The sequence below is a fragment of the Corvus moneduloides genome, chromosome 16 (assembly GCF_009650955.1).
Source record: "Corvus moneduloides isolate bCorMon1 chromosome 16, bCorMon1.pri, whole genome shotgun sequence".
In the NCBI taxonomy this organism is placed as follows: domain Eukaryota; kingdom Metazoa; phylum Chordata; class Aves; order Passeriformes; family Corvidae; genus Corvus; species Corvus moneduloides.
Window position 1 is genome coordinate 14015363 of NC_045491.1, and position 24050 is coordinate 14039412.

At 40.4% G+C, this 24050-nt stretch overlaps 1 protein-coding gene across 19 annotated transcripts in view; it reads right to left on the reverse strand.

The window, feature by feature from the left end:
* The window catches only part of RBFOX1 (RNA binding fox-1 homolog 1), a 1117054-nt gene that overhangs the window by 635244 nt on the left and 457760 nt on the right, over nt 1-24050 (reverse strand). For all 19 annotated transcript variants that reach the window (XM_032125552.1, XM_032125546.1, XM_032125560.1 and 16 more), the window contains one exon: nt 19018-19080. In XM_032125552.1, coding sequence (XP_031981443.1) covers nt 19018-19080 — 63 coding nt within the window. The remainder of the gene's footprint in view (nt 1-19017; nt 19081-24050) is intronic.

Consider the following 24050-nt stretch of genomic DNA (forward strand, 5'->3'; position numbering starts at 1 on the left):
AAAGCGCTGCAACTGTAAAATTCATTTTATGGTTAAAAAATACAGTAGGGACTTATTCTCAAGGCCAGTGAGGTTGGTAGTTGCAGTGGATGGGTTTGTTAGGGTGTGGTGGAGCTGGCATTGTTAATTTTGTTTTTTAAGGTTTTTTAAAACCAGAAATTAGCTAGGAGTGCCAACACTTTATGGAGCATCCCTAAAGAACAGACTGAGCACCCCTATAATCACTGCTCCAAGAACAAAAGAAATCAAAGGGGGTTTTCCCTCTTCTTCTGTCCAAAATAATACACAGCAACTTTTATTACCTGCAACCTACATTCAGAGCACTAGTTCTGCAGGGAATGTTGAAATAGCTCATCTGTCCCTTAGCTTTACACACTGGAGTCTGGTTCCACAAGTCAACATCCCATCCTCAGTGACAAAAGAGTGTTCCATTAAGAGTCGAGTGCTATTTTTTTTACACAAGGGGGGAAAAAAAATCACTAAAAAGCAGTAAAGGGTATCAGAGTGGTCCTAGAGGATATCAACTAGATCAGGTGCATTAAACTTGTTGAAAATCACTTTGTATTATTTAACTGGCTGTCCCCACCACACTGAGCAAACGCAGCCAGATGCCAGGCTGGAGGGAAATTTCATGCCTTGTTGTCACAGAAAGGCTTCTGGCATCAGGACAAACGCTGATGCCAGAGAAACCACTTGTCTCATGAAGTCTCTCAAAGAAAGCTTTCCCTGTTGTTGGCCTGGGCATGAGAATCCTTCTGGCACTCTGCTTTTGAAACCTTGGCTATCGTGCACTGGCTGCTGGAAATATATTGTTGATTTTAAAAGCAAACTTAAGTTGATATCAGCATTGCCAATCAGTTTCCTAGTCCCTGACTGGCTGTGTAAAATCAAGATTTCAAGGTTTTTTGGGTATTTTTTTTTAAGCAGAAAAGGCCTAGGAGTGGGAAGGAAGATGCAGCAGCTCTTTCCTGACCTTCCTGATGCTGTGCTAAAATCCCAACGCAGTGTCCTGGATAAAGAGAGCTACCCAGGTAGCAGGGCTGCCCTTTCCAGGGCTCTCCTCAGCACTGCTTTTGTGTTCCTAAATGTTGGTCACAGTGGTCCCACAGGTGCCCAGTTCATCACTTTAGGGCCAGCTGATGCAAACAAAACTAACTCTACACAAACCAATTAATTTCCAGTCAGAGAAGCTGCCTGATCCAGCCAACAGTAAAAACAATATAATTTTTGTATTCATGTGTATTACAGGATTTTATTACCAAGAGTATTTAAGCTCCAGGAGAAAATGCTGGGAGATTCTGGATGCTTTAGATCCGGGCTCCAGTGAAGAATTTTTTTGTTGAAGCTGTGATATTACTGCTCTGAAACAACCAATGGCTCAATAATTTCAAAGATCCTTCTGAGGGTTTTATTTTTTGCTGTGCAGGCATTCAGCTATTAGCAAGGACAACATTTTGCTTCAAGTCATCCTCAGGTCATGGAAATTAATATACACGTTCTGTTCTACAACACTAAAATTGCCAAAAAATCCTCATATTTCAATAAATCAGGTGACTACAAATCACGTTTTTACTGAAACAAACATGAGATAATGGGAAAAATAATTGACCACATGCTTTCCTAGGCAGGGCCCAGATTATTAGTGGTTATGTTAAATATAGAAATTCACATCCAAGCCATTAATGCAGACTTAAAATGCATCAATAATTCAATAATTTCTAAGTTCAACCTGAGAAATCACCTTTTACAGATAATATATAGCACAGCACCATTAGACCATAAGCCATCAAGTGTGAAAAAGATGGAAATATGGCCAGCTCTGCCTTTTGTGCACATCAGCATAACTCAGCATGTTTCAGAGCTCGCTCTGCCCACCGAGTTCTGAGAGGTTCCTAGAGCAGAGCAGCCTCTATTTGCAAAGCTCTGACCTCCCATTTAGAGGGTGTGATACTGCAACGGCGCTGATGGGAAACTGGTGGGATCAGCAGTATGGAAATGCCACACTCTGGCACAGAAAACCAGCCATACCTCGAATCGAGGAGCGGGCAGCATTTTGTGACGCTTGAATTTCCACTTTGTAACTCTGTGCTGTGTGACAAAGGGAGGAATGAGAAGGCAAAGCACTCTGTGTGTCTCACACGTAGAGGCACTAATAGCTCAGTCTCACCATGGTGCCTGGGCTCCTATAGTTTTATCATTAAAGATTTTGGTCAGTCAACTGTGGTGGTAATTATCACATAAATTAACTGAGAGACAGGAAAGCCAGAACCTAAGACCAAAAAAAAAAAAAATCTCATCTCCAGCAACAAAGTACAGGACTTCATTTTCCAGTAATATTTTCAAACCTAACACCAATGATGACCCAAGTATTTTTTCTGGAATATTGCTTAGGTTACAGAAAGGAAGTCTATTAGTGAGTGCATTTACCCCCTGGTATCCCACTTTTATCTGCTGACCTGTCACAGTAGAACAATTTTGAAGATATATTTTCAGATACAGGTGATTAGCACAGCAAGGAAAGCAGCAGAGTGAAAATTCTTTTTCAGAGAGGTGTTGCTGGCAAGGAGTGTAGGTAGAAAGAAGGAAAAGCAAAGAGCTAATCAGTTCGGCTACGCTGGGCTACAGTGATCACTCTTTTGGGTTGTTGGGGTTTTTTTGTGGGGTTTTTTTGTTTGTGGTTGGTTGGGCTTTTTTAGATAAGGGTATTCTGCTTTAAAATAGTTCATATCCTGCTCAGTTCTGCATGGGAATGTTATCTTTTCAATGCATTCAGCTGACAACACAAATTTCCAAGAGAATCCTAAACCTTGTCTTTAGACAAGTATTTAAATAAGGGCACCTTGAGATTTCACTACTCCATTCCATCACTCCAAGATAGGTTCAAATTTTATTTCTGCTGTCCTTGACAGAGTAGGGCTAATTTATTTTTTTTACTTTTTTAAGATCTCCAACAGAGAAAACCTCTCCCTGGCACTAAATGATGTTTGCTATTAGGAGGGTTGCTGTGCATTTGTTGTCTGGTTTAGAGTATTTTCTGCTCATTTAAATTCCAAGTTCATCCTTCACACAAGGAAAAGACAAAACTTCCTAACTGTTGTGGCACAGATGTTATCTATGTGTATCAACATGTAGGAGCCTGAAATGCTTCGAGATCACACTGGGCAGTTGCTGATATAAATGACAGGGCATGACTCTTAGCTAATTTAATTATGTCAATCACTACTCCCTGTAAAATAATATTCTTTCCTTTCCTGTTCTCTTCTTGCATCTCTGCTGAAGTGTTTAATGGCACTGCACGAAGAGGCTGAGACCTGAAGAAGTTACACGAACCTGTAACACTGTCACTGCTGCACTGATGCCTTGAGAGGCCATCTAAAAACAGAGACTAGACAGGAGTAAGGAAATAAGGCAGGAATTTATTTGAAAGGCCTTCAAAAGTACACCCTGGGGAGCCAGAGGCCACTGCCGAGATGGACGGCAGGCCACAAGTTCTTCACACTTTTATAGGCTCGGTTCATTTGCACATCAGGGTTAATTCTCCAATTAAAGCTTCAGTTTAATGATGTAACTTCCCCTCGGCTTGCCCCCCTCTCAGAGCCTTTTGATTTATACTTTTTGGGCCTAGGATGGTCTGAGTGTCCTTGGAGAGCAGGCCTGGAGAGGCTTTGTTATGTCTACCCAGCACGAGAGAGCAGAAGTCAACAGGCTGCAAGAAACTTCAGAGTTACACACCAGGCAGTACAGGATTTAAAAATATAAAAGTTAAAACCTAAGGCATCAGCATAATTAACCCTCAGGCTGCTGAGGATGGACAGGACCTCTGGACATCAAGCAGGGACACCTAGAGCTGCCCAGGACAATGTCCAGCCAGCTTCTGCACAGCCCAGAGAGCCCAGAACTCTGCCAGGTAACCAGTGCCCAGTCAGCCTCACACTGGGAGACGTTTCCTGATCAGAGGGAACCTCCTGCATGCCAGTTTGTGCCCCACGTGCCCAGTGCCTCTCGTCCTGTCACCAGGCACTGCTGAAAGGTCCCTGTCCCCAGGTACTCAGGCACATTGAGGAGGATCCCCCGAGCCTTCTCCTCTCCAGGTTAAGCAGTGCCACATCTCCCTTGTGCTGGGACCCAGAACTCCAGTGTGGCCTTCCCGGCGCCAAGCAGGCAGAAGGATCCACCACCACTCCACAGCAACACTCCTCAAGCAGCCCAGCACACCATCCAGCTTCTCTGCCACGCAGGCACATTGCTGGCTCCTTCTACATTCCAATATGCAGCTTTTCTTTTACTTTCTCGGTAATTTCACTGATACGAATGAGGATACTTGGAGATGTCATATGACAGAATTCTACATAACAAGAAGAAAACTGACTAATTGCTAATTCTGCTGTTCCTCTTCCAGGCAACGGAATTCTTAAATAACTTGCAAATGACAAAAACAAATAACACATTTTTCTTCCTGAGTTTGCTTCATGCCCACAGCACCACAGAGATATCCCCTGACAAGAACACTGGATGAGCCAGGGAGACTGGATGGGATGTGAAATAAACCCGTGACATTTGGGAAAACTTGGCAGGCAAAGAGAACACCACACAAAACCCCACACATAAATCAGACCTCCAAAACTTTTAAAAGCAGCAGCAGCCAAAGAGCTGGGATTGGCAAATTAATCCAAGTTTGAATCTAACTTCCCATTTTCAATTATCAGTTTTCTCAGGTTGCTTCCTGTTCTGTCAGTCTCCTGTCCACCAGCACTGTGCCAGACTGTGAGGTGGGAGAAGTCAGTGGGAGATACTTTTCTCTTCTCCACACAGCAACAACAGCTTGTGAATAACGTGCAGATGTTACAATGCTTGTTTCACAGGCTGCTGCAATGATTGCACATCATTAACTAAACAAAGAAAAATCTGAAATTTAAGAAAAAAAAAAAAAAAAAGAAAGAAAAACCTGGAAAGAAACATTCTGTCTCATGACACATTTCAGTTTTTACAAGCTGAGTCCACTGCTTTTGCAGATGGGTTTGTTGCAGGCTCCCTTCACATGAACAACGTCCCTAACAGAACCAGACAGACCAGGATCAAGGATAATCAACAAAATGGTATCACAGAAAGTACCGAAAAGCCCAGGGAAAATCAGTGTTTCTCTGTCTGGATGAAGGCTCTTTCTGGACTGAGTTTCATGACATCCCACACCCCCCTGCAGGGGAAGTGTGACTGACTCTCAAAAGACTGAATCTTCAAACTGTAGGTCTGCAAGAATAACCCCCCCAAGAATTTACTGAGGACTTGCATAAATCTTCATGTGGTGCCAATTTATGCCCTACTGACTCCAATCATTATGACTCCAAAAAAAATATTTTTTGTATTCTAGGATAGAGGAATTACTTGAAATATGAAAACGTGTTTTAAAGGCTCATTGTGTACAGGGCATTTGCACACTGAGAATCTCGAGCAGCACTTTGGAGAGAGTTCTCAGAGAGCTGATGTACTTTACCCTTGATGTACTTCTACCATTGGTTTGATATATTTGTTTATGCATTTTATAAAAACTCTTAGTTCAATAAATGCTGCAAGATCAAATAGCATGCTTTTGAATTATGCAAAATTCTATTATACATATTGTAAATAAACTCTATGAAACATTAATCAACTTCAAAATGGTTTCATAAGGAAACTGTGCAGCGTTTTCTCTTCCGTGTATTTTGAGCATTACAATTTTGTTGCATTCAACAGAGGTTAACGTTTTCCAGAAAGAAAACTACTTTGGTATCAAGACACATGCAACTCTATCAACTGAAATACCATCTCATTTACCTTTTATGCCAAAGCATGAGCAACGTAAAGCCACTGAAATGACAAATGAAGTACAAATCACCACATCCACCTCAGTATGTTTAACACAATTGAATTGGTAATGCTAGGCTTGAGACAGTCCTGAATTGATCAGCATTTTAACTCTTCACTGATGTCACTACAACAGAAACTCTCTCCTGGTTCAACAACTGATCCTTTGCCCTCATTAAAAACAAACAAAAATAGTAGCTTTTGAGCACCTGTCGGCAGCTAAAGGTGGAGAGCACGTGCTTTTCTGCTTGAAACTTATTTAGCACTTTTCATATGAAAATGTCAGACAGGACTTTCTAAATGACTTTCAGAAAGAGCAGAAAAATCAGTTTAAAAATATTCCTTAGATAATAACCTAACAAGAAGCGTGGGAAAGTAAATGTACCCACAGCACATAAGTATTGTGCTCTAAATGTAATAGATGATAAATTCTAATGGGTTGTAAATACTCACAGGAGACGATTTTCAACTGAGAATTAACATGAGAATTATGCCACTGAGAAGAAACCTTCAGCCAAACTGCAGGAAGCTTTGCTTCTGTTTGGGTTCTGGGGCTGGGCTTTGTTTGCCTCTTTTTGAACACTCAGAGCAAAGAAGGACCCACTTGCTCAGAGGACCTTCCAGTTTGCAATCACTTAAAATAGAAACAGGATAGAATTACAAAAAGTCTCGCAGATATCAGAAGTCACACAATCCATAATAAAATAGAAAAGTGAATTTATTAGCAAACGATGAAGTCACAGACATTAAAAGAAAATTTAATTCTAAAATTTCCTCTTCTGTTATACAATACAGTCTTCCTGGTATCAGAAAGAACTCTTTTCACTGGTTTTATATTGATACATGTAAAAACCTCAACAACAACCCAAAACAACACACAAAACAACTGCTTTTTCCTTATTTTAACAGCTAATGAGGGAAAATGATGCATGAAGATGGATTCCTGCATACAACTGAGGAGATGCCTGTAACCCTTATTTTCTTCTGACAGACAGATTTAATTACAAACACACCTAACCTCAGAAAAAAAAGGTTTTAAATATAACTTCTACATTATTATATTTTCTATATTTATGCAAGTATTTTGGCTATAAAAAAGAAAATTATTTTAATCAAGGGATTAATGAGAAAACCTGACATTCAAATTAGCTGTTATTCAACTACAGTTGACAAGTATTTTTCAAGAAGTTAATTTCGTTTCCTTCTCTCTTTTTTTTTTTTTCCCCCACTAACTCATAACAGGAAAAGTTATTTTACCTTGTGGGCACTTATTTCTAGTCCCAGGTTGTTCCACTAAAGGGCAGCAGAGCAGCCAAATCCCTGTGAGCTGGTGCTGCTGAGCCCCAGCCAGCCCATCTGTGGGTAATTTCAGCACTCACAGATGCTGCAATAACCGCTGGCAAAGCTGATCTAGCAAAGGCTCAGAGTTCACTTCAGACAGATGTTCTGGCAAAGCAGGAGAGTTAAAATTAAAAAAAAATAAAATCCAATAAACAGTATCACCATTATCTATTCAGGGAGCAGCGTTTTGCCCTCCAATGTACTTGGAACAGTGAGAAATGGCATCCTGACTGTTTTTCTTCTAGTAAGTCCTTACATTTCTCCAATTTCCCTCCCTGCTCCGGTGAGTCACTCCCTTGCTATCCCACCTCACTTATTTGGCTAGTTGCTTGCTAACTACAGCTTATTTGCACTTAAGATAGTCATTATGTTTCAGCATATCTAAATAATTAGGCTAATGACAGCAGGTTTATTTCTGTTGATTCAATAATGCATCACAGATAATATCACCATCCCAAAGTCTGCTCATTTAGGAATCATTAATAAGGCCTTCCACCAAATCTAACTTGGCTGGCACGCTACATTCAAATAGAATAATGAGGATGCAGTTAGCTTTGTTTCATTTGCTCCTGAATTCTTATGTAAATGGATTTTTCCTCCAGTGTTTCTCCATTATATAAACACCCAAATTTACTCCAAAAATTAATGAAAAACTGCCTTCTCTGTGTTCAGCTGAACTTAAGATTACTGGAAAAAAAAAAAGCAGCAAATAAATACTGTGGCCTGTACCATAGTATCATATTAATGATATTTATTATTGATCATATTATTATATTAATTATATCCACCAAACAGTGTCAGTCCACTCCAGGTCACAACTACTCTGGGCAGCAGAAGAGAGAGAGGGTTGATTGAGGCTGGAGATTAAAAAGAAAAGCTCATCCCCACACAGATATCAAACTGACCCACTCCTTGATCTTTGGCCTGGCAAACACTTAAATTATAAGATCATTAAAAACACACATTAAAATAACTGGAAGGGTTGTCTGACGATAATGTTTTTTAATGTTTTTTCCAGTCTTGGACATATAACTGAAGTCATGAAACTCTTCTCAGAGGCTGCAGGAACACAGAAGGGGATCTACAGAACCTACCAGGTTTGTTGCTGGGAGCACGTGAACTGCCAACAACCAGAAGAAACACACTTGGTTTGAAAACATCTCCCTTCCCATCAGCACTGCCTGGCAAAGCAGCTGCCTTACAACATCACTGGTAGTTGCTTACTGTAAAATAGGTTTGGGGTTTTTTCTACCATTAATCAAAAAAAAAAAAAAAAAAAGAGGATAGGGTAGTTAAGTATCAAAGCTGAGTGAAACTGCATCCCACATTACAGTACCCTGAGATGAGGCTTACCTTAAAGCCAAGGCACTGATTTCCTCCCTAAACAGATCAATAAAACATTTTGGAATCTAAAATAATGTGATCAGATTCAATTCATTAGAAAATGGCTTTCAAGAAAAACAACTCCTTCTTTAAAAGATTTAAATAGTATTCTTTCATCATAATTCAACAAATACATTTTAAAAGCCGTTGAATATCATAAATGCTGATTCCTGTCTTTAAATTTCCCATTATGTATTTATAGAGACAATTTCTGTACACAAAAATAACATAACTAAGAGCCACACACCAGATTCATAAATATATTTCTAATGCCATACATCCGAACAGCTTCTTTCAACTGGATTGCATCAGTTAAAATAATATACTCTGTCCAACAGCAATCATCTTTAGATGTTTATGAAAGAATATAAGCACCAGTGTTGCCCACAGAAATTTGCAAGGAGGGACATCCTGCATTTTGTTCTGTAAGAAATGCCATACATTAATTTAGACTATTCTTGTTAACTTGCATATATTTTTTGCATCTGAACTATCCAGTGGAAAAGCTTTTGAATAGCATTAGCACGAAAAGAGACATTCTTTTCATGAGTCATTGAGTCCATAATCCCTGCCTTATGAGTCATATCATTATAACATCAATATTCAAATCAATATCAATAATGATTTCAATCTATCCTCTTCTCCCATTTCACTCATCTGTCAATCCTTTCCCAAGGGAAAGGACTGTACCATGTATTCCATGTCTTCCCTGCTCTTCCACACCTCTGATCATTCCTTTCACCTTCCCCTGGACCTCCCTGTGACACAGGGTAACCAAAATTTGTGTGCAGGAGCACATGTAAAACCAATTCCCACTACAGCAGAGACAGGGCTGTGTTTTCTGTGTTGAATGCCTTCTCTCAAAGTTGCTAAATATTCAATTTGCTTTTTCTGACAGCTGTCAAGCATCGAACTAATGCTGCTGAGAACTCCATCTGATGTTTCCAAAAACACACTTCTGAGCAATAATAGTCATGCACGCCCTCATCAAAGAAAGGTTTCCATCTATTATAAAATTCTCCAAGTGAATTTTATTCTGGCACTTAATCCTTCAGCTTTCTGCACCTTCCCAATCAGTTTTAGTTCTGCCTGCTTGGAACAATCCTGTCTCAACAGAAATATGTGTCATTATTTTGTCCCTTTTACAAAGTGAACACTATAGATTCCCGTGGACTTCCCTCTATCAATCCCCTTCACTGTAAAAATTCACCATTTATTCATTCCAGTGAAATACTGGTAGATCCAGTGGATTCAGTACACTTCAGCCTCCTGGTTTATGGACGTGCACTTAAAATCTCCCCATCACTTCTCCTCTCTGTGCTAAGACACAGATCCTAATTTCCAGTCTCCACCACCGAAGTGTGTCTAAGGCTGCTGCTCTCTTCTGGTTCTGGCTGCATTTTCCCCCTGACCTCCTTGTCCTTCCAGTGAATCCCACTCCTCTTTCCTCAGCATAACCTATATCTGCTATCTGCAGTACATGTCCTTTTATCAGCAACTACAGTACCTGCCACAGACACAGGACCGTGAGATCTCGATTCAATTCTATGTGATTTCTTCAATAACTGTGTCATCAAGTGATTTTTGCCTTCCAGTTCAACCTTTTTCCAGGTGTTCCATTGATATTGCAGTTCAAGCAGCTAATCCACCCCCATAAGAAACAGATCTTTGTATGAGAACCTTCCCAGCTTTGCTGCAGAGAACGTTAGTCCTTGGAATTGGGCTTATTTTCAGGTTAGAATATTCTCAGGTGGCCTTGCCATACATTTTAGGGATTTTATTCTTTCCATCCTGCACTATGAAAATGACATAGCCATAGCCACGCACAATGAAAAATTTATGTTGTTATTCTCCCTTCTGTTCCTTCAACATTGAACCCAGAGAGCCCATAAAGGAAAGGACAAAATCCCCACCTGGAATGCAGCATGAATCCATTCAGGACTTCATTCCCAGATCTGAGAGAGGCAGGAGAAACATCCCACAAGGAGGAGAAGTGGGATGGAACAGAAGGAAGAGGAAGAGGAGTGTGCCTGGGACAGACTGATGAAATCTCCAAAAACAAAACAGTGCTTGGAATAATTTCCCCACTTTGAACAATAAAAAAGGCCTCCCAAGAAACCATGGAGGCAGTGTTTGGATACCAGGAAGGAGCATTAGTGAGGGAGCTGTTTACAAGGATCTGCATTTGGGACCAGTGTTCTTAAGGAAATAATTTATTGACATCTGGAGACAGAGCACAGTCAATTTAAATATGGGCCATTTTCTTAAAGAATATGAATCATGAAAAAGTCTCCTATTACATCAAAGTGTCTTTTAGGGAAAACTAGATGATGATACAAATATCCCTAAACCTACAGAGAGTAAGTCTATTTCATTTAACTGCACATCAGTTGGTACAAAATACTTTCAGCATTTCAACAAGTGAACTTTAGAGCTGCTTTAAAAGTACTCTCTAAAGAATGTCACTGCTCTCTCCCTCTGGTACACAACAAAGCTCAAGAAAAACCCAAGTCTAATGTTATTCATCAAGTTATGCAAATGAAGGTTTCCTATTGTAGTTAAACATCAAGTCTAAGAGAGTATTTTTTTTATCCACAACTTCTCAAACACAGAGTATGCTGTTCTGAGCATACCTGTAGGTTGTAAATCTACATCCTCCCAAACACATTCCTTAAATAGACATTCTTGAGTCAATAATAAGAACTTGTACTGAGCTACCATAAAATCACTTGTGTACTATCTGCTTTCGTTCGTTTGAGTGGTTTTATTGTCTTATTAGCTCTCATCATCATTTTATTTTTCCAGGTGAGTATTATTTGAAGCCCAATGATTCAATATTCGGAATTTCTGCCCTGAATGACAAAGGCACCTCCATGGAACTGATTCTGCCCTGATCCACCCAGCTCCTATTGTCAGATTATTCCCACTGTTGTGGGAGTAGAATTGATCCCCTCAAAGTGTGATCAGAACACACTGGAGAGTAGAGACCAGTCACCGAGATGGGATGTCTGCCACTTCATCATTTCCCCTCTACCTTTGGATTGAATCCTCTGCAGATCTTGCTATTCGCACGTGATTTTTGCATAATTCTATTTCACATTTTTGCTGCTAGGTTTCATCTGTGGTGATCCTGCCTCCTGGATGCTTTTCTTTACAGCTCCGTGTTGTGCTACTGTGACCAAGGTGTGAAAAAGCTTGTCAGACAAAACAAGGCCTATTGCCTGCAGGAAAAGACTTGGAACCAGAAAACACAAACATTTGGAAACCATAACGTATGCTGAAATCTTCTTTTAGGTTTCAAGGAATCTGAGTGGCAAAGCAATTGATTTGTACTTCAATATCCTAACCTGGCTTACACAAAAGACAGAAAACCATCTTAAATTATTTTGTCTCTGAAACTTTTATTACTTGTAGGCTGGGCAGATCTAAAAATCAATAGCACACAACATCTTGGTCTTGATAAAAACACAATTTGTGAAGGATTTCAGATCAATTTTTTTCTCAGTGTAGGTGCAATATATATCTATATATATATATTTTGTAACTGTGTCATTTAGCTGTGTAAACTATCCTTCAAGATAAGGGAAAAAACCACCACAAAAACAAACTCTCAAACAAACTGTATTTTGGATTTGTGACTAAACCACTGTTGATAACTGTGTTATTGCTATTATTGCTGAGCAGTGTTTGCACAGCATCAAGGTTTTCTATGTTGGGTTTTTTTTGTTGTTGTCTTCTTTTTCCTCACTCTCCCTCCTCAGCCAGTGGGCTGGGGCTGCACCAGAATGTAGGAGAGGACATAGCCCTCCCTCTGCACACACAGACAAGAACTCTGTTCTCTGACCGATCTGCCCAAATTTGCCCTGATTAGTGTGCAGTGGCTTTTGGTAGGCCACAGACAAACTGCTCTCATTAATGCATTAATGGATGTAAACAGATTTCGGTAGTGTAAAAGACCAAGGGTTAACTTCTTGGTGAAAAATCCCAAATTGCTAAACCCCAGTGGTAAGTTCTAAAATGTTCCCATAGTGCAGTGAGCTCCTAGAAAGTTCCACAGTCAGAAGCAGTTCTGGGAGGTACAGCTCAGTTTCTGAAATTAAACAGTCCTGAAAGAAAAGTAAATGCTGCCAAATACAAATCTACTTTGTCAAACTCATATTGTTTCACCTATTTAAATTTCTTAAACTATAGAGAATGAGGATAAACTTTTCATTTTACATCAACAGATCTGTTCTTACTTCCCAGAGCTCTCCTTCCTCACTGGAGATGCATTTTCCAGCTGCCACCCCATATTCAGAATTTAAAGACCTATCAGTTATATGATTTCTAACACATCTCCCAGGAGCAGTAAAAATTCTCACAAAGGCTGTTGTTTATTGGTTGTGCCTGTGCTACACAGGAATTACACTACAACAGACTTGTGAACTCAGTAACTAACCTCAAATGTAGTAGCAGGACAGAAAGGAAATGAAATTTTCCCCACCTCTAAACAATTATTGCAATCCAGTGCTCCTGTTCATTTCCATGAGCAGTAGCAGCAAAGGTACTCCCCCACTGAAACAGGGCCAGGTGTCACACCTGTGCCCAGGGATGCTCAGCACAACCTCAGATCACGGCACAAAAAGCCACATACAATGGCCTTAGATGGACTCTGAATGCTCTGGGTGCAGGGACAGCAATTCCCCACTTAACCACAGCCTGAGGTCCCACACTGTTACCCTGAGTGCACTGCTGAGGCTCAGGGCTTTCCCTGTCCTTGGCCAGCCTTTCCTGCCCCAGCCATGCCCAGGCTGCAGCTGCACCCAGGTTGGAGCAGCACTTACTGTGGCAGCAGCCACACAGGAGTGATTCCTCCAGCAACACACCCCAAAACCCAGAACAGCCTTGCCAGGTTTAAAATTTACTGCCCTGAAGTGCCCAAGTGCCTGCCGTGGCTGCACCTCCACTCTGCATAATTAGCATTACCAGAGAAAGTTTCAGAAGTCTGTAAGCTCTTCGAAGAAAAGAGGATCGAGTGTATATCTTCATTAAGGGATGGTGACACCCTTGACACGAGCCAGATCATCACTAGGAATGTCATATTTCAATTAGCTTTGCCCTGTGCTGATAGGACTTTGCATATCACACACTTTGCATACACATTTAATAATTGCAGGATTTTCTTAAGGAAAAATTTCAAATTTTTATGAGACGGGAAAAAGCATGAAATTATAAGGTCTTTTTCACTGTTAAATGAAAAAATGATTAACAATAAAAGGTACCGGATTAGAGGGAGACCAGAGGAAAGATGGCCCAAGAATGTAGGCAATGATTTGGGATTTGAGAAACACGAATTCAAATCCTAGCTCTGCTATAGTCCTTCTCCTGGCACATCACTCAGGCTGCTCAATTTTCTGGCTTCTCCTTCTGTAATAAAGAGATAATAGCACATACTAATCTCACAGGAATATTGGGACTTGATATCTCTTAAATGCCATGGAGCTGTGGAAATGAACTTGATGAAAACCCCTTTAATGCTGCAATCTGGAGAATATCCAGAGTGCAAACAATTGTCAACTGAAGTATTTTGGGTGTTTATATGCATGTGGAAATGTTCATAATGCCTGAATATGTCTGCACTGTAATGCTCATGAAGGAAATATCTCAGTTGTGTCAGAAAACAGGCTGCTATGTACAATAAATTCACAAGATAAGGCCAGTCTATATTTAACCCTTAAGACTTTTACTTGGTTAACGTAAAACACCACTTAGAAAGATGGAGAATTTAGAAAGTTCACAGAAGAATCCATCAGAAAGAAATTGGGATTGAATTCTTAAAAGAGAGGAAGGAGAAATTAAGAAATTGTTATGATATTTCTTTACATTTGTATACGGTCAAGGAAAAATTACAATGCTAATTTTAGTTAGAGAGTTATAATTTGAAATAATCTACAGTGGTGTTTCCAAAAAACCCTTGTGTTAGGAGTCTGCCTCTTGTTTTCAAGATGTCCTATTCAATTTCACTGAGCCTTATGCCCCCGAATCTGCTGTGAGAGAGTACCTTTAGCTGCCCAAACAAATACAGAAATCATCTGCAGCAGTGATTAAGCACAATCTAAACAAGGACAGTGTCTTCCTTTACTTCTGAAGGAAGATCATGGTTTCAGTGAACCAAGCAGCAGAACCACCAGTAAATCAAAAGCAGACCACTGATATTCTGGTTTGTAGCCCTTTTACCATTTAGGAAATGATGAATTATAGCACTGGTTTAACAGTGACTCATGTAAACCTGCCCCCACACAACTGCTCTTTTGTCCAAGATCACTGGTGGTTTTACTCATACAAACTTCACATTAATGACAGCAAGAAAAACCCACAACATTTTCTTCCATAGTGGGAAATGAAACTTTGGAGCATGCAGACTTAAAAAACCCCAAACCCACCAAATTAAACAAAAGTAGTATATTTAGTTCCCTAAACAGGAAAGAACATATAGAATGAAACATTTCTAACTGATGGAAAAGCAATATTACAAATCAGCCACCTAACACTGAGTTACCTTGCAGCAGCACTAGGGGGGAAAAAAAAAAAAAATCAAACACAGGTCAGGCTCAGGCACCCTAGTTAAGCTTTTTCTGAAGCAAAAACATTCATGAGAATATTCTCCTGCTCATCATTAGGAGCAGGTAAATGCCTCGCTGCCCCTGGTCCTTAATGAATTCCTACAATAACTGTTGAAGATATTTGAAGATATTGCAAAACAACAATGAATAATATGACAGTGGAGCAGATCCTAACAACTAAACAGTTCCCCATTCTAGCTCAGATAAAGTAATGGAGCAGAACTTACTGCATCATTTACGTTGTCTAACTACCATTCTTCATCCCTTTTTTATTGTAATTTTCACATACCAGTAATTCAAAGTGCTGCAATTTTAAAAATATTCAACTCTCTAGACTAATACTATCATTCAGACTGCATCAGAATAGAGCGAGATGAATAAATAAGAATACCATCATTAAATCTTTTTCTTCCCTATTTATTAGAATAAAGTTATAATATTGGTTTATTTCCAAGAGAATGGTAGTATTCTATAGTAGATCTCTTTCACAATTATTTTTTTTCATGCCTCTCAGGTAGAAATCCTTAGATCACACTAAACTGCTCAGACTCCTCCATGGCATGCTATGATGTTTTGGAAAATAGATTTATTGTATTAACAATTTTAAAAGATGTGGTTAATGAGGGGGAAAGAAAGGACTCATAATCCCCTATAATATTTTCAATGCAATAACAGCTATTTCTCCCTCATTTTATTCTGCATGTTTACGATTCCAAGGAAAACACAGCTCACTCTAAAATTAGAGGAGTTTAAATGCTTTTCTTTCACTGGCTTTATAGGCCCTTCCAGTACAGCAAGCAACCTCTGTGTCACTGCCAGACTGCAGGAAGAGTGAAGGTAAGGCTGTTTGGAGAGCAAAAGCCTTTTGGCATAAATATCTTTACATCCAGAAGGGTGTAAAACCTGGATAGTCATGGCAGACCTTCCCAAGAAAAAGCTGTCAAATTAGCATGAAGCAGCATCCCTGGTTCATCCTTTGTCTGTCACTTTAAAATCTCCTAGTCAAGGAAAGATGTTACTGATAAACCAAGAACACTTAATTACAGTATGGTTATCAAACTATGGAACAGCTGTGCACAACCTCAAGAGTAAGAAAAAACAATAGAATGGGCAAGAATTGTATAAACTTTCTGCCAAACACTGAAACATTTCTGATTTTTTTTCTCTTTTCAGAGAACTCCAGTGGAATACCAAAGGGAAATATCTCGTTTGCCAAAGGATTGCAGCTTCAGGCAAGGGAGTTGTGTAGGGGAGGGCAAAGCACAGCAATCCATCTTTCAGAATAAACTCGATTCAGAGGAATGCAGCACAGCCCAAGTGTCCAACCTGAGAGCCCTCCAGCGACCTCCACCTCCCTGTCAGATCCCTGCCAGCACACACGAGATCAATCCCAGCTCCTGTATTTCAGTTTTAGCTGGGACAGGACAGCCAGAGCAGGGGGATCATTGTGCTGCTGCCTAGCACTGCCCTCTGCAGCATTCCCACTTCAGAGAATTCCAGTTTGCCACAATGGAATGGGAAAACCTCTCCACTTCAGGGAGCAAGCGAAGACTGTTTATCTAGGTTTTACATCCACTTCTGCTACAAACCCCCTGCCAGTCACTATTTGTCCTTGATTTCCCACAGTATATTTGGAACAATTCTATCTCCTCTGCCTGTCATGCTTATTTTCAGTGGTTTTCTGGAACTGTCTTCTATTGCTTTGTTTACTGGTGTACTCAATGCACTGCAGCTTCGCTGGAGCACTGTAGGCACTACTGCACCTTTAACAGAAGGTCAAATACCTAAATCCATAGGTTGTGAAACTGAATTTTAAAATCCAGGATTTCTCTGTAGTTAGACTGTTAAAACTTTACTTACCTCAACCTATTTCTCTATCAAAATGAAATAGGAAAATACTGCAAAGCAACCACAGCTAGGAATTAAACTAAAATTCAGCTGAAGAATACCGAATACAAAATTTGATTATCACAAGAGATTTGTGAGAAGAGGCAGATATTTGTTTCAATACATACAATTCCAACACCTTAACACCTGTGTGCTGGACCAGAATTTCTGTTTTGCAATGCTTTTTCTCAGGAAAGGAACAGGACAGAACATTTCAGCAGTACCGTAGCCATGTCCCCGTGTCCCGGGTGAGGAGGGCATCCCGCCCAGGCAGAGGGAGCTGCCAGGAGCCAGCTCCGATCCTGAGGCTCTTTCCAGGCAACACAAGGGCTGGGGCTGAGCCTGCTGACCCAGGGACCCCTCGGCCTCACAGCTGATAGATAGTCCTGTTGCTGGGTTATGAGCACCGGGGAAAATAATCAACAAATTATGCACATGGAGGTTCAGCAGAGTTAAACCTTCCTGAGGTTCCAAATGAGCATTTTCTTCTTCTTTCTCCTTGTAGATCCTCAAACCTCTACTTTAGCTTGTTGAGGGAAAAATGAGTATCTTTTCCTGGAAACTGCATTTATAGCTACTGAGGCACTGTATTCACAGTCAAATTAATGTTAGCTTCCTCAAAACATGCTCTGATTATCTCAGGGACCACTGTCTCCCCTGGGTTAGAAACCACAACCTCCGTCGTGCAATTTTTACCAGAATTTTTCTAACAGAAGCTGTCTATTGCATCAAATTCTGCTAAGGGCTGTAAGGTTATTCTGTGCTAGAAAATACTGTTCGTGGCAGAGGAAAAGCTAAAAGCAACAAGCACGCTGAGCACTACAGAATTGATTTAAATCTGTCCTCAAGATGAACAGGCTTTTTTTTCATCCAGTAAGGCAGGCAGTCTTTTTGAAATAATGAAATCTTATTTCAAAGACATTAAGAGGAAGATTGTGTTCCGTGTAGGAGAATAAATGCAAACCTCTTCATGTTTCTAGCAGGCACTGTGTGTCTAATTTTTTCAGTGACACGAAACTTTGTGTGTTGGGGCAGAACTCAGCTTCTCACTGCAGAATTAATACGGCAGAAAAAAAAGGTGAATGTTGTCTATTATTTTGTCAATACCCATGTGCAACACAGAACAAAGAAGAGTGTAATTATAAATGTATATAAAGCAAAAATATACTCAGCCTAATACAGAACAAGCCATGCTCATTACCCAATGCAACATATCTGAGAACTGGAGTTTATTTTAAGCAGAGAATTATTAAAAACTGCTAAAGAAGTATAAAATACACATCTACCAAGAATTACACAGTTTTGTCTGATACTTCTGTATTTACTGTAAGTATAGGAAGTTATATCCTGAATAAAAAGGGCTTAATCATTATTGGGTTTATGTATGTGCTACAATGAAAAACTTTACTAGAGAATAAAGTCCAAGTATGAATGAGCAACAAGTGTTTTGGATTTGAAAGCCTTTTCTCAGAAAGGGAAAAGGCAAAAAATTAATCAGCACAAATACTTTTTTCACGTGTCCTATAAATTTTGGAGGTTAATTCATGATATTCCCTATTCTGGCTTTACGAGAGCATTTTATAAAGGAAAGCATGATGAATTAATTATCCTTAGCTGTTCTGAGGGGGAAAAGTGTCTGTGAGAAATCTGTACACAAAGTAATCAGCCAAAGGTGGCACAAACACGACAGTGAAACAACCCAAACACATACAAGGGCAGTACAAGAGAAAATCACTTTAACCTGCAGCCAGAACCAGGCAAGCTGGTTTTCTAAGCATGTCGCTGGCAAGCTGCTGCTCACTGAAGGCTAAAAGCCATCAGACCCTTTACTTGTGCTCTATTAGTCTGGTGATGCAGCAGCAGCACAGCAAGCTGGGGAGTCCAAAGTATTTCTGCATTAATTGTGGCAGCACAGGAGAGATGTCGGAAAATCAGCAGGCAACACAAAAACCAGGGCACTTACTGAGAGGAGGCTCCGCTCATGGAAACAATAGGCACCACTTGCATGGGGCTTCTGTGGAGTTTCCTGGGGAAAGAAAAACACATTCTTATTGGGAATGACGGATTCAGAAGAGCTCCTGCTTGTGCCCTGCGTTCAAGGAAGGCTTAAAGATTCAACAAAACATGCAATTGCTAATGCACTGCTTGGGCTGTCACTGTACACACTGTTGGGCCATAAGTGCATTTTTATTGTAGTACAAAGCCAAACAGCAAATTCTGGTTATTGATTCACAAGTGTGATTTTATAATTTATTTATTGAACATTCCATGCACAGTAAATACGTTCAGACAGTTTGCAATGCCTTTGAAACCAGAAAATCTATGTTTTCATTGCAAATTTACCTACTAAAATAGACATTACTAAGCTATAACTGTAAATTTTCCCCAGCACAGGTTTCTGTTTCAATAAGAACACACCACTGTAATTTGCTTTCTGGGTATCCTTCAATGGAAAATTTGAAGCAATTTTTGCAAAAGAAAAATTATCATAAAATGCATAACCAAAAGGGGGCCATTCAGAATATATTTTACAAGCACATATTTGGGAATTCCAATAGGGTAACACTCTATTCCATGCCACTCTTTCTAATTAATGAGCAGCTGCAACATGCAACATTTTACAGAATTTTTCACTGAATTTTAGTAGTTACAGTAAGCTCAGCCATGTTTTACCTAACAGATTCACCCTACATGCATTTTTCATTTCCACGTGCAAATGGCAATATGCACTGTTTGGTACAAATACCCCTGAAAACAGAATCGTTGGTCATATTTTGAGTCTCCAAGGATAATACACACCTAGGTCAGAGTATAATCAAATCATTCTGTAGGTAAATTTAAGATAGTTTATATCCACTTCAGTAAAATTCCAAAGAGTAAACATATTGGATAGTTTTTTCACACAATATCTTCCTCCTTATATGTGGTTTCATTTTAAACAAAAAAATTAAATAAACCGGTAAACTAAAAAATCAGAGGATTTGGGTCTTTCTACTGCAACTGAGGAAAAAGGGGAACAAGAACCAGCAGTACCAGAAAGGTACAAGCTCTACAAACACGCCAGGCAGCATTGCAATGACCACACACTCTGAGAAAAGAACTTTAGAATTTAGAAAGGTGACAAACAGGAACAGCAAACACACTTGAATTTCTGTCTTCTTGGAGCTGGGACCATCTAGGAGAGCATCTCTCAGAGTTAACAGCCAACTTCACACTGGTGCTCTCAGCATCAACTGCAACTGACTGCCCAAACCCTCCCAACAACCAATTTCTGAGCTGAACACACAAGTTTCTTTCTATTTACATATTGTTGGGCAAAAGAAGTGTTGGACACACTTAGAAACTTCCACTTTGTACAGATTTCTCCCCACCCGAGGGAATGCCCAGTCCTGCTGGGGCAGTACAGCCCCCTGGCCACCACCATCCAGCTCAGGGCAGCTCCTCGTGCAGGCAAATCCCACAACACTGATGACATTCCATCACCTACCCCACAGCAGGTCACAATCTCCAGGGCTTGTACAGACCACTGGGCCGAATTTGTCTATCTTACCAAGCACACTTAATTTGTTACCCAGCTACTCAGGCAATACCTAAACAATGAGCAAGATTTCAAGTGCATTCATATGATTACACAAAGCAATTTTCAGTAGAAGGAAATACAGCTGGAAAATGCCAGTAGTTTCATGGGAAAACCCCCTAAATTCTGATAAAATCCTATTTACTGGTTGATTCTGGACTTGGACATTACACCTGATTCTTTACACCGACGTGAAATGCCACTGAGAGCTGTCCACACAACTACAAGCAATCCTGCGGAGCAACACGAGATGCACATTTTCAATGCTAAATTTTCTCTTCCACAGCTGCCATAAATTGTAGCAAAACACAAAGTGGGCTCTTGTTTTGCGCTCTTATGACTCAGAAATAAATTCCCAATCAGCAAAGTTTTGCTTGCATCTGGTATTACAACATTTGTACGTGCCAGGCACACAAAGAACAGCAGAACTCTTCTGCAGTGCTCCTGTTCTGTCCAGAGGCATGGAAAACTCGAGAGGCAACTGGAGGAAGCCCTGCAAAGTGTGTAAGGAGAAGTTTGGCAGAGATAATGATCTATTAAGACTCAGTTAAGAATGAAAAAGTGTTTCGAGGTCAAAGTGTCAGGTGCACAGATAAGTACCAAGGTACCCCAAGGGCTTCTCCCTCAGGGCAGCAGCTCAGGCAGCCCAAAAAAGCCGAGGCTGTTCTGCAGGGTCACTGAGAGAGAGCCCCAGGCCATTCAGGCTTCATAAAATTTCACTCTACCCCAAGCATTCCAAGAGTATCCCAGATATGTTATTATTTTCCCATAGCAGTGGCTTCATTAAGCATTATATTAAAGAAAAAAAAAAAAAACCGTAAAGCGATAATAAAAACCACTACTAATACATATATACAGTTACTAAGTCTGACTTAACATCCACTGCTTCAGACCTTTATCAAAAGCCTACGTCTAAATTGATCTAATCTGATATTTTTTAATTCTGTTCTAAAAATGCAATTAAACAATGATATCTGCTGCTGCAAGTTAAAATCCATTCCCTTTAGATAACAGCCAAATACAGCAAGCAGCGAGTTTTGCCATCATTAGACTTCTAACCATATTACTTCTATTTTGAGGCTTTTTTTGTTTGGTCTCAGTTTAATTTCCTGTCAGCCTTACAAGAGATTTCTAATGTTTGGGCTGTAGGATATGCTCTGATTAAAAATAATCTTCCCAATTACTGCCTGGCATGACTCTACTGCCACATGCACTCTGCCACTGGCTTCTGCATTTCTGTCAGCAGTAATTGTGTCTGTAGCTTCTAACTGTAAATGAAAACCCAGGGGGCATATTTGGGTTTCAGTTTCCTTTGCCCAGCCATATCTTTTAATTTGCACTGTCTGTCAAAAGGAGATGTTCGTAGGCACTAAAAGGAAATCCTCAGAACATCAGGTTAAAAAAAGGAAAAAGGAGAAAAAATGAAATGCAACTGGAATATGATAAACCACATTTGATATTTATGCCAGGATACTCAACACAGAGCAGCTCACTGCATTGATTAGCCTTAGAAGAGGGGGATTGAAACCATTTACTGAGCATTTCTAGCTGCACTTTATTACCATTAAATGTAATCCGAAATCTTAAGCATCACCTTAGTATGGCACTTTTTAAAATTCAATCATTATAATTAATATTTTACAGAACAGCATTTCTTATCACAATAGAAAAAATTATTGTTTCTCAGGTTCTGGGTCCTGGGCTAAACTGTGCCATGGGGCTTCCATCTCCAGCCTTGGCTGATCCTCAGACATGGCCCTCTTAGACCTACACTGCCCCTTCTCCCCAACTTTTCAGTTCCTGTGGGGATTTTAGACCCCAATGGTCCCCTTGCCTCCATCCCAATGCACTGCTGCTCCTGGAGTCCCCAGATGCATCCTGGGGCTGTCAGTGGCCAGACCCATCCCAGGAGCTGGCTCTGCTCTCTGGACCCAGCTGGGCTGTGCTCCCTGGGGAGAGCCCGAAGCTCCTGGCTCTGTTCCCTCGGGAGCTGCCAGCTGCACCCAGGCCCTGGGACATCTGCACCCGGAGTCACGGGGCTTAAACCCAGCACTCAGTGCAGCCACAGCCACCAGACACGTGCTGGATGCATGTTCAGACCCTCCTGGATTGCCTTTTCCTCTGAGGAGTGCTGCTGTTGCGATGGAAAGGTGGCCCCATGTCCCCAGGGAGTGCTCTGTGTGACAAGAGCAGGATGGAATCAAGGTGCCCTGGAGTGGGGAATCTTGGGAAGAACAAAGCACCAAGCACAGACTGTACCCTGTGAAGTGGGCACAGAAGAAACTCAAGGAGGAGAAAAAACATCTGATACGACATCAGGAATGATGCTTTGTGTGGAAGGGAAAAGTGGGGTATATGGGACTGCTGCAAAGGATAATATCATGAAGATGATTAAGAAGACAGTTGCAGTTATTGCTGGAAGCAAATATTCACTATAAAATGAAGAATATTGTAAAGTCCTCTGAAAATAATTTTCCATGAAGTCTCAATCTCTGATCTTTCAAAATTAAGTAAATTTTTGTCTCAAAATTAAAATGGCGCACAGCACATTTGGAATCCAAGGGATACAGAGAGCATGTTTTTGTACAAGGGAATAATGGAAGGGATTTTTTTGTGATAGCAGGATAAACACTGAGATTTGGTGAATGTGAGCAGGGATTTGTCCAAACAGCACTTAAAATTGAATAGCTTCTCTTGGCATAAGAACTTATTTGAAATATTAAATGCAAATGTTAGTGCTCTGCACTGTGTTTGCTGGTTGATGCTCTGTTCTGTATTGTTTGTATCTGTATAGGAGGGGAGACAGTGGGAAGGCGAGAACAGACTCCATCTCAGCTCTGTCCTGAACCTTTGGCACATCACTCTATGGTGCAACTCGTTCGTAGGGCTCTGCCCCTCAGCGCATATTCTGTGCAATGTGATGACAAAACAGATAAGAACTTCAACATATCATCTGAAAAGTCTGTGCAGCAGAGACTGTGACCACCACTGCCTTCACAACTGCATGGTGTTACAGAGGAAAATGGCACACACCTGTTAAAATTTTATTTTTTAAATAGTTTACAAGCTGTGTAAGTTCTTCGTGCCCCCTCTGAGCCCTAAGGGGCAGCAGCACTCCACATGCTGCAGTGCAGAACTAGACTGTGATAACCTCAAGCTATCTTTGCTCCTATTTCCATATCTTACCTGAGATAAAACCATCATTTACGAGGTATATCCCCCTACCTGTGACTGAAACTGCCAGAAGGTTTAAATAAATACCTGCTTTTTTAAAAAAATAAGGTAAGCCACTGAGTTAAAAATGGTTATTCCTGTGACTGAGGCCATGTGGATGTTTACATATTTATTCAGCATAAAAACTGTAGGATTAAGTATGGCAGTAAACATTTTATGAAGTTGAAAGAAATGTTGGTCTCTTA